The sequence below is a fragment of the Canis lupus genome, chromosome 14, assembly GCF_011100685.1.
Source record: "Canis lupus familiaris isolate Mischka breed German Shepherd chromosome 14, alternate assembly UU_Cfam_GSD_1.0, whole genome shotgun sequence".
Classification (NCBI taxonomy): Eukaryota; Metazoa; Chordata; class Mammalia; order Carnivora; family Canidae; genus Canis; species Canis lupus.
Window position 1 is genome coordinate 51,584,141 of NC_049235.1, and position 11,897 is coordinate 51,596,037.

General features: G+C 43.4%; 1 protein-coding gene across 3 annotated transcripts in view; it reads right to left on the minus strand.

The window, feature by feature from the left end:
• The window catches only part of DOCK4 (dedicator of cytokinesis 4), a 409,941-nt gene that overhangs the window by 18,311 nt on the left and 379,733 nt on the right, over nt 1-11,897 (minus strand). For all 3 annotated transcript variants that reach the window (XM_038557373.1, XM_038557375.1, XM_038557374.1), the window contains 3 exons: nt 11,534-11,700; nt 8,619-8,705; nt 1,008-1,184 (listed from right to left, as the gene is read on the minus strand). In XM_038557373.1, the coding sequence (XP_038413301.1) occupies nt 1,008-1,184; nt 8,619-8,705; nt 11,534-11,700 (431 nt within the window). The remainder of the gene's footprint in view (nt 1-1,007; nt 1,185-8,618; nt 8,706-11,533; nt 11,701-11,897) is intronic.

Below are 11,897 nucleotides of genomic sequence, written 5' to 3' on the forward strand. Positions count from 1 at the left end.
TGGTCAGAAAGGGCCTATAAGGAAAGGATTGTTTTTTTTTTTTGTTTTGTTTTTGTTTTTTAATTTTTTTTATTTATTTATGATAGGCACACAGTGAGAGAGAGAGAGAGGCAGAGACACAGGCAGAGGGAGAAGCAGGCTCCATGCACCGGGAGCCCGATGTGGGATTCGATCCCGGGTCTCCAGGATCGCGCCCTGGGCCAAAGGCAGGCGCCAAACCGCTGCGCCACCCAGGGATCCCCCAGGAAAGGATTGTTTAAGGGAGAGCAGAAATTATGTAAATAAGTGTCTTTGATATAGCAAGCAAGTAGCAAATCCAAATCAATAAGCTTTATATCATAAAATAAAGTGCTTGAAGAGTCAGTATGACTAAAATGGTGGCCTCACCTTCCAAGCTGTTGTGCTTTTCTGTTTAAAACCACAAGGGCAGATGAAAAGTCCACTTAAAGAATCTTCTAAACAAGATCAGATTTTTCTATGCCCAGGAACCTCTTTGGTCAGGGAACTGGTTTTAGGTAGACATTTATTTAACATTCTTGATAACCTTTATTCATCCAAGAACACACACACACACACACACACACACACACACTTTTGTCTTCAAAATATCACATATAGGAAAATGGAGTAAGTGTGCATCGCAAATGACTTGTTTGCTCTACTTAACAAAGAACTCTGTATCAGTGGGAGCCCTATATTAGCATGTGGCAATTTGTACACATTTTGAAAAAAGACTTCTGAACCCCTAAGAAATCACACTTAAAAACTTTAAGATTTTATTTATTAGAGAGAGAGAAAGAGAGAGAGAGATAAGCAAAAGAGAGCACAAGCAGGGGGAAGAGGCAGTGGGAGAGGGAGAAGCAGGCTCCCCGCTGAACAGGGAGCCCCACAGAGGGCTTGATTCCAGGACCCTGGGATCATGACCTAAGCAGAAGGCAGACACAACTCACTGGGCCACCCAGCTGCCCCCATTTAAAAACTTTCAAACAACAACACTGAATCCTCACCTCTTGATACCTGGAAACCCCGCCATTCACCGCAGCATCTATAACTCCATTCAGGCACATGGTCAAGGGATTGATATTCTGCATCTGTCTTGTCTGACACTGACTAATCAGAGTCTTCAGCTGCTGATTTTTATTTTCCAATACTTCAATTGCATTCTCCAGAGGACTCATTTCTACCTGAGAAGCAAATGAGAATAAACCACATTTTGGATTTTGTGACATTCAAGAAGAAAATAGATTGTCCATGTTCTGAATGATCTGTGCTCCCCCCTGGCCCCCATCAATATCTCTACCGGGGGGCCATACAGTAGAATAGACAAGGATGTGGAAGACAAATGAACTGTGCATTCAGAGTTCTGGAAAGTGAAGGTGATTATACTGACTGGTTGAAATGAGGTTTGGGTAATCAGCAATCATCAATTATATATTAGTACTGCAACAAGCCATGTAATCCTTAAAAGAAAACTCGATCTCATGTCTATTTAAACTTTTTTTTTTTTAATTTTTTTTTTTTAATTTTTATTTATTTATGATAGTCACACACAGAGAGAGAGAGAGGCAGAGACACAGGCAGAGGGAGAAGCAGGCTCCATGCACCGGGAGCCCGACATGGGATTCGATCCCGGGTCTCCAGGATCACGCCCTGGGCCAAAGGCAGGCGCTAAACCGCTGCGCCACCCAGGGATCCCTCTTTTTTTTTTTCTTATGAAGGGTTAAGTATTCAGGGGCCCTGCATGTTATTATCACCTTTTCAGTTGCTTACTTAATGAAGAGCACCACAGGAGATACAAAGATGCATTTACAAATCCTCTGATGTCAAGGAGCTTTCAGCCCAGTTGGGAAGATGGGACATATGCCCATATGGACCCCATATGCATATATATCAGCACCATAAGGTGGCACAGGATGGTACTCAGTTGGGAGTTACAGAAAATAAGATAATCATATATGCTGCAGGATCTATTTGTTGAAGGAGAGCCAAACAGAATTATAATGAGTTAAAAATTCTAGGTTATATGGGCGACCTGACTGTGAAAATGATGAAAGTGTTCTTCAGATGTTAAACATTGTGGCCATTATTGTCATTGACATTCTTTTTGAAGTGAAGGTCTGCCAAGCTCTTAGCCGTAAAATAATTCAAGCTTACAATAAGCACATTTAAATATTGGTTTTTTCAGTTAAGGAAACAAATTAGATTTTTAAAGGTCACTTACATCATCTTAAAACAACACTGAAAAGTACTAGAATAATTTGACTATGTCAAAATTAAGATTATACATTCTTCAAGAGACACTATAAAGAGAAGGAAAGATAAGCCAGAAAGGAGAAGATATTAATAACATATAATGCCATCAAAGAGCCTCTGTCCAGAATATATAAAGAACTCTTACAAACCAATAAGAAAAAAGCAAGTGACCCAATAAAAATTGGGCTAAAGACTTCTATAGGCACTTTACAAAGGAAGAAATCCAAATGGCCAATAAATATATGAGACGGTATTGAACCTCACTTGATCAACAATGTGAAAAACAATACCACAGTAATACACTACTAAGCACCCACCAAATGGCAAAAATAAATAGGACAAGAGCAAACAAGGATGAGAAAGTACATGCTAGACTCTCTCGATTTTGGCTGTTGGAAGTTCAAATTGTTTCAATCACTTTGTAAAACAATCTGGCATTATCCACTAAAGTTAAAGAGCTCTTTATTATACATTACGGTCCTACATGCAGTTCTCTGCAGGCATATATCTGAGAAAAAAGCAGAGTAGGAGATGTGTGTACATGTATGTGAAGAAACATACAAAAATGGTCATAAGTGTCTCAAAAATCTCTATGTTCACTGATAAGAGAATGCATAAACATACCGTGGTATGTTCACACCATGGGACAGGACACAGCAATGCAAAGGTCAGTCACAGGTAATACCATGGACTAACGTTACAAATAGTACTGAGTAACAGAACCAAATTATAATAGAATATACACACTATGACACTGTTAGATACAGTTCAAAATCAGGCAAAAGGAAACTGACTTGTTTTGGGGAAACAAACTTAGATGATCAACCAAGCAAGGGAATGGATACCACTTAAGTGAGGATAGCAGTGACCTGTAAGGGAAAGGAAAGGGAGAGAGTTGCAACTGGAAAGAGTACATGGGAAGCTTCTGGGGTGCTCCTGGCAATGTTCTGTTTCTTGACTGAGTGCTGGTTAGTGGGTATTTATGACACTATTTATGACAATAAACCTTTGTCTTATAATCACAAAAGCTAAACTATAAAGGAAAAGTCTGAGGACTCTGATGGATGGAAAGTTAAAAAGTAAGATGTCTTAGGAAGTACAACAGGGGTTGCTAGGGGCCAGTGAGGGGGAAAAGAGGAAATGTTCAAAGGATGCAGAGTTTTAGTTTTTGGAGATGAAACTGGTCTGTTGCATAACAATGCCCACATAGTTAACACGGTTGTACCGTACACTTAAAAATAGTTAAGATGGAAAATTTTATGTGTTTTGGCTGATGGAGAAAAAAAATCATGCTCATCTCTATAGATTCAAATGCTGTTAATATGAATACTTAAAAAGTAAATAAAATGCAACGCAGACCAAAGATAAATAATAACTTCAGGAAATGTTTCCACAAATATTCCTAATTATTGATATTTCTCAAATACTGAAGAAAATCAGACATAGGATATAACCAGTGCATTCACAAAATAAAGAGAAACAAGTAAATAATATGAAAACATATCATCTCCTCCAGTATTCAACAAATGCCAAAAAAAAAAAAAAAATCAACCCTAGTATGATCACTTTTGATCTGTTATTTGGAAAGATTTATTTTTTTAAAATTATTTATTTATTTATGATAGTTGGGGAGAGAGAGAGAGAGAGAGAGAGAGAGAGAGAGAGAGAGAGAGAGACCAAGACATAGACAGAGGGAGAAGCAGGCTCCATGCACCGGGAGCCCGATGTGGGATTCGATCCCGGGTCTCCAGGATCGCGCCCTGGGCCAAAGGCGGGCGCTAAACCGCTGCGCCACCCAGGGATCCCTGGAAAGATTTAAATAACACAACCCTGTTGTGCCCAGGGTTGGAGAGGATGCTGGGAAGCTGGGTATTCCCTAGAACAGTTATTCCCGCCAGACAAGATATAAGTTGATAATATGCTGTTGTTGGTCCGTGAATCAAAGGTTAAACTATGGACTCTTTGATAGATCGTTTCACCCCCAAGGAAATTTTCCTAGGGAGATGGTCAGAAGTGTGCAAAGAATATTGTGTAAAAAATGTTCATCAAGGGATTGTTTTCTGCTAGTCCCCAGACTGTGATCTTTAAATTCCGTTTACCACTACAAAGCAGCAGGAGTCATTGGAGAAATGGTTGCTTTAAAGTCTGGGGCAGAGCATGTATAACTGAGCATGGAGTACCTAAGTCATCCCAGTAAGCCAGGAAGGCAGCTGGGAGGAAGGCATTAAAGCAGCTGGCCTGTGACCCTTCACTCTCTTTAACGGAGGCATATCTTTGGGGAATAGAAAAGGCGGCAGGTGAGAGGGTCTTATCCCCTTGTCAATTGAACCTTCAAGTAAATACATTAAGACTAATTACTAGGAGGGAGAGATGGTATCTGTGTCCTCAGCTAAAGAATTGCTTATACTAATAAAACCTAGAACTCTGCCTGAAGACCTGATTTCCTACAGATTGTCCCAGGAAAGTTTCATAACTCTCTGCCGCACAAAATGGAATATTTCACAATTTAAATGTGCCCCCTGCGTGAGAAATCCTGTGAGCCTCACTTAAAGACTTTATTTCAAATTATTATTGATGTGGGGAAGAAGGATCTAGAAGATAAGGCTTGAGGTCTCAGATGTCTCTGTGCTTCATCTGAGCCTCCTGATTGCCTTAAAGTTATCAGCCAAGCTTGCTGCCGATTCCCACATCTGATTTGACAATCCAGGCCTGTGTGTCAGCTCAGTAACGACTACTGGATACTATCAGAGACTCAGAAGTCAATCTGAAGAGGCTCCCAAGGGCAAAATGGAACAACCTGAAAATTAATAACAGCAATAACTGCAACGGATTTAAAAAACTAAGCATGCTTAAATCCATGAATTACCAATGATACGAAAAACAAAACCAACCAAACAAGAACTTCTGTGGTCACTTTTATAGGCTGTTATCCTTCCCCTGCTATACCTCAGGGTACTCATATGGTTGAGGAGAGAACCTTCTCACTGCAGAAGTGTTCCAATGAATAAACAAAGAAGGAATGATAAGATACCACCATTTTGTGACACCCAGTAGCTGGGGGCCATGATCATCAGTGGCTGCCAACTCAGCAACAAGAGAGACAACCAGAAGCATGTAACATCCCCTATGAAGTACTCTTGCAAAAAAAAAAAAAAAAAAGAAAAAAGAAAAATCCAAAATAACAGTATCTTATCAAACTCCTAAATCTAACTGCCAATTTACAAAAAAATATAGGGACAAAGAAACCCATTAAATTATCCCACTGGTTCAGTCTGCAGATTGCAAGGAAAAAAAGCAATTCAAGGAGAACCTATAGATCAAAAGAGACTTTAGGAGACATTTCAACTAGCTGCAATGTATGGCCCTTATTTGGATCTGAACTGAAACAACAAACGACTATATGTTGGCAAATTGAATTTAAATGAAATATTAAAAAATAAATAAAAAATAAGACTAAATACATAAAATCTTAAAAAAAAATAAAAGACAACAAATGACCAAAAAAAGACCCAAACAAAACTCATAAAATAAACAGACCCTTGGTGAAGTGTGAACACTGACTTGATATTTTATGTGAAGGAATTACTGTTAATTTTTTTTAGATGAGATGATGCATGATATTGTGGTGATATTTTTTTGTTAATATACATACTGGATTATTTATAGATGAAATGATAGGATGCCTGAGATTTACTTTACAATAACCCAGTATAAAACAGGTGCTGGTAAAACAATATTGGCCTTTTGGATGGCTGTTTAAGTAAAATGATGGGCAAATCAGGTTCAATATATATTTTCTTTATTTTTGTATGATACAACTTTAATTTAAAAGGGACACCGGGTACTCTGCACAGAGGTGATTGCAGGGGATTAAGGGAGAAGCACATGACCACTTAGGTAGGACACTACTGCAGAAACCAGACGCTAGATGGTGCTATTAGTGGGGGCTGGCGAAGAGTGGCTGGATTCTGCGTATATTCTGATAGGAGAGCCCCACGACTTCCTGATGGATATAACATGACGTGAAAATATTCTCATTATCTGTAATTGGCGTTTAAAACCTCATCATACATTTCCTTTATAATTTTTAAATCTTGTTTAAAAATTTTTTTAAATGAGCTTACTTTATTAATCAGAAAAAAGTACAGATTTTTTTGTTCTCAAGACAATAAAGGCAATTTCCAAGAAAACAGTAGTTCAAAGGCATTGTTATCTTCAAAAGAATAGGATAATATATTCTGGGGTTATGACTTAGTGAGTAAAGGCCCACAGCCTCCTGTAACACCTCTGGTGCTAGATGTTTCACATTTCAGAAAATTTCAAATTTTAGAAATGTGATATATAGCTCGAAGCATATTACATAATCCTCAAGAAAGGTCTGGGGAGACTCTCTTTAACCAAATGCATTAATATTTCTGCAGCAAAACATAGGAATATTTGTACTAAGTGAAATACAGATCATGAGTGGTCTTACGTCAGATCAGGTTAGGCTTATTGCCAAACTGAGTTTTGGAGATGAGCTTATGAAAACATCTTTTGGTTTTGAGAATCTTTTAAGTTTTGGCATTGTACATAAGGAATTCAATTCAGGTTGGGATACATGTATTTAGTACCTACTACATGCCCTGATCTCGAGGACCTTATATGCCATGAACTGAAGCGGTAAACCAGCAACTTTAGTAGAAGGTGGGGACATTCCAGGCAGTAGGAACAAGAGAAAGACATAAGGTTGTTATGAGTGGGCTGTGTTCAGAGAACAAAGTAGCCCAATTTAATTTGTTCTGTTTGACAGAATGTAAGATTATATATATTCTAATAAAGTAGGCAGCTGACGTTTGAAAGGTTGTGTTTTGTAACGCTTCTTTAATCATTATCAGCATGGTACTTTTTATGCCTATTTGTACGTGTGTGTGTGTGTGTGTGTGTGTGTGTGTGTGTGAGGGGGAGGGGGTTATATTTCAAAGGTTAGGACCATTGGTAAGGCCTCAGAGAATTTAACACTCTGGGTAGTAAGTAGATGAAAAGGCTCTCTGAATCATTAATGCAGGGCTAGATGACTAAGAACATTCCGTGGTTTTGGGGCAATGCCATTCAGCAGGAAGCATAATAAGACCTTCTGACGCTGTTGAACAGCCTCTCCTCTTCCATGGAAGGCACCAGGGTATACTATGTGGGCAACCAGCTCTGGGCACCCTTGACTCACACCCTACAAGAAGATGAGTACACTGAGGCAGTCTACTGAACTGAGTTCCATTTGTTTTGGAAGCCACGTGGATTTTTCAGCACTGTGAAGGGAAGATGCCCCTAAATCCTGAGCTTCATCGACCATGATAAGCTGAGTGGTTTCAGTGCTTAGTGAAGTTTCAGGTTGGATAAGCCATTCTTGGAAGATGATTTGGGCAGGAACTACTTACTCCCTGACAGAGTAGGCTTGTCATCTAAATAAGAAAGGGGTTAAATGATATTTTCACAATTGTCAGGTTTTCTATCAGGTAGAGGGCTACGGCAATCAAAGGGCTGGCTTTGATCATGATGGATGCCCCAAGGGAGGGAGAAGGGCTGAGGCTTGGGAGCAGGGCTGCCATGAGGTGCTGTGAGCCTGAAGAGCGGCAGAGGCACCAGGGCGAGGTCTCACCCCCATATAGCTGCTGTCGGCTCCAGAACTGGGGCCCAGAGCTGGAGCATGTTTTACAGCCTGAAGGGTTCTGGGGTGCTGGTTTCCAGGTTCTAGAATGCCACCTGCTGGTCTCTAGCTGGTGTTCACCCGGGACTGCACAGTGAGGCTAACCCTTCTACTGCCAACAGGAAGACAGGGTGCTGGGGCTCTGCGCCAGCCCCCCTGCAGCCCCTAAGGACACTGAGCTAAAAGGCATGGATAGAATTGGCTTTCGAGTCAGGAAAATCTGGGCTCGAATCTATCCTTTTTTATTGTCTTGATGTGAGACCTCTGGCAAAGGCTTTTAGCTTCTTGTTGAAACTTGCAAAAATAGGGGTAGGGATACATACCTCATAGTTTTGGTAGGATGAGTCAATAAGACAAGGTAGAGAACCTCTTCCCTCTGGCCTACAGGCATTCGAATTCCGGATCTTTTACTCAAGGACCCGAGTTGTTCCCATGCTGTAGTCAGAGTCCTTTTTGAGGAATGCCTCTCGCTGGCCGGACTAGGAGTACAGTAACTCCGACCTCGGTCACAAGGCGACCTTCAAGCCTCGGTCACACAGGGGTCAATACCATTAACATTCACTAACTTACTCTGTGCGCTTCCGGGGACTTGGAGTCAACAGCAGAAGCAATGAATCTATGGCGTGACTCCCGGTGAGCAACTGTGATGGGAAAGTACCTGAGAATAAGCTCTGATCCTTACCACTTCACGCTTTTCCACTTCAAACCAGCGGGAAATTCCAGGTAAACTCTGCACCAAGTACAGTGATGTTCTCTCCACCCAGAGACTCTACGGAATACAAAACAAATTAAGTCCCCAAGTGTCCCTTCTTTGTAGTTACTGAGCTATGACTAATGTGTGCCATTCAACTTGGTCAGGTTTGCTTATTTCTGTAGGCTTCTCTCCAGCATGTGGGCCATCCCTTCACACTCGTGAAGCCATCACAGTAAGATACCACCGAGGCCGGGTTAATAGTTCCATTCTATGTTGTCAGACACTTTTTCCTGCGTGGACTACATGATCTACTTCAGACAGCAGGCCTGAGATATAGGAAGAGGCCACTACGTTATTTCCTTTGCCTGTTCTTTCAAATTCCAACGTAAACCCCCATCACTCTTTAAGGTCTTGCCATTTTTATCTAGAAGGGTCAAGAGTATCAGCCAGTCAACACAGGATCAGAATAACAACATCCTCACGGAGGAAAGGTCCGTGAGGAATCATGTAGCTCCATCTTTCTCTTATAAAGAGGAAGAAGCTAAGCATCAAGGAGGCAGTGCTGGGGGGTGACCTGCTTGGGGGTATGTTCTAGTTTCCTGGAGAAGCAGCACAGACCCTATCTCCTAGAACTTCTGATGTCCTCACTGGGCCACATTTTCTCATGCCCATTTCAAAGGCCATCATCCAAGAGGATCTGTATTTAAGGAGCTGAGGCTTCCCCTGGCCAGGAAGGGCACCCCTGTGACACGTGAAGCCACAGCTGCCTTATGGGAGCCGCTGCGGGTGACAGATTTCTCTTTTGTCAACCACGTTTCTGTGTGCATGCCTCTTTTTTCTTACTTCAACAAAGTACATTCTCAAGAGGATGATAAACTGGACAAACTCCCTGAAACAGTGCCACTTATTCCAGAACAACAGAAAATGGAAGGATTTCTTCATGTCGGCCAAGATAGACTGAGACAAATAGGGCAGGGTCCCTGGGACGGTGGCTGGGAGGTCGGTGGGGAAGGGAGGGCTCAGGGCCAAGAGGAGGGAAGGTCTGAGGTGCGGGGAGAGAGCAGGAGGCCACAGGCACATGGCCGGTGGGGGGAGGACGGTGCTGCTCAGGGAGGTGACGCGTGAGCGGGCTGCTGACGAAGCGAGTAGGAGTTTGCCAGGCGGAGGGCAGGGAGGGAGGCAGCGGGAAGCAGCCCTGCACAGGCCCCATAGCAGGAGACGGGGGAGAGAAGTTCAATGTCGTGGGAGCCCACGAGGAGGGCAGGCGAGTGGGCTGTGGCACTGATGAGGCTTCTGGAAGGGCAGCTCGGAGCCAGATGCCAAGTGCTGCATGCACAGGCACGAGGAGCCAGATTTCTTATCATTTTTCTAGGGGGACTGCCATCCCACTGACAATACTTAAAGTGACGGCCACGAGGAACTGCGGTGCAGAGAAGGTACTAGAAGGTGTGGGTGGTCGTGTGGGGCTCCGGGTCGTTAGGACGTGACTTTGAGCAAGTCGACTGCCTGACTCCGGGGGATCTCTCAGACTTGGCAATCAGTGAAAACACCTGCAGCCAAAACTACATCACAAACGAACGATCGCTAATTGGTTTTGTGGGACACAAAGAAAAATGTAAGTATCCAAAAGGACTAGAAAATGATCGTGGGTTTTCTCAGTGACATCCCAGGACTGTCTCTTCCAACAGGTTCTTTGCCTTGATGCGTAACCCGTCAGCCTCCTGGTGCAGAGGACGGCTTCGGTGTGAGGCCCGTCGTGACACTGCGGCCCAACCTCAGCTTCCCGTTGCGATCACCGGGCCGGGCCCGATCCCAGAGCCACTGCTGTGGGCACTGGGAACGGACACTTGGGCGGACGGAGGCCACGAGGCAACCTGACATCACGCCGGCAATGCTAATCGTGTTAGGAGAACGTTTCCCAGCGTAAGTAGAGACTCTGTGATGAAAGAAGCTAAGCCGATTGGCCCACAGTAACGGGTTTGCTTTGTGTTCTGACTACCTGGGGCTCTATCGGGTCTCACTGTTATCAAGGAAAGAAGAGATTATAATGTCTCTGTGGCACCCCCCCCCCCAGTGGGGCTGTGACAGCCCGAGAGACAGCAAGGCGTATTACAGCTGGTGAGAACAGACAGCTCACAGCACAGGCAAGGGGTCTATGGGGCGCCTTCACTCTGTGTCTTCTCAGAAGTCCTAGGGACACCCCATCCTAACAAGAAAAAGCAGGGATCACACGGAAATCTTCCACCGTACCAGCGGTCTACCTGGCTGTTCCCCGTCTCAGAAGCTCCTCTTCCCTGTCGGTCAGGCATTCGCTACTCACCGCTGACTACTGTCTCTGAGAATGAACACCCTGAGGTCCCCTCCACTCGTTCAGCATGAAGGAATGAGAGGACTGGGCTCAACCATGACATCTTTGACATGGTCTGAGGACCACTAGCATTGTCACAAAGAAGCTGATCCCAGGCCTTCCTCTCAGACCTACTGAGGCAGGATTCCTGAGCTAAGAAGGCTGGTTACGAAAGCACCCCATGGCACTCAACTCATACAGCTGAGTTTGAGATCAACAAGACTAAATGATTTCTGGTCCCTTCTGGTTCTATCACTTGATTCCATTCTTTTTTTTTTTTTTTTTTAAGATTTTATTTATTTATTTGACAGAGAGGGGGAGAGGGAGAGATGGAGAGACAGAGAGAGAGCAAGCTAGCAAGCACAAGCAGGGAGAGGGGCAGAGGGAGAAGCAGACTCCCCGCCGAGCAGGGAGCCTGACTCGGGGCTCCATCCCAGGGCTCTGGGATCATGACCTGTGCTGAAGGCACCCAGATGCCCCTACTGGACTCTATTTATCGAGGGGCTTGTCCCAAGAAGCTCACAGGAAGCCGTATGTAATGAGAACTGCACGGTACCTTGAATTCATTCTCTTTATCTTTAGTGCCTTTGTGAAATGGTCTGTCATAGCGGAATTTCCAGATATGATTCACTTTATAGAAACTTTTGATGTTGTCCGGAACACCCTCTCTCTGCAGGACCTCCTGGCTCTCCGGAATAGGAGTCACGGCATATATCTGCAAATCTAGGATTAAAAAGTCAAGGAAGAAACCTGACTTGGCAAACGCCACAGAAACCTGACTTGAGCTGCGCTGTGGCAGAGAGCAGAGGATGGGTAACAATCTGGTGCTTCCGTTGGGTCAAAGTCATTTAAAAAAATTGCCAAGAAGGCGCCAAGAACTCAGTTGACAACAAACCATTTCTCAAACTACAGGCCTTGCA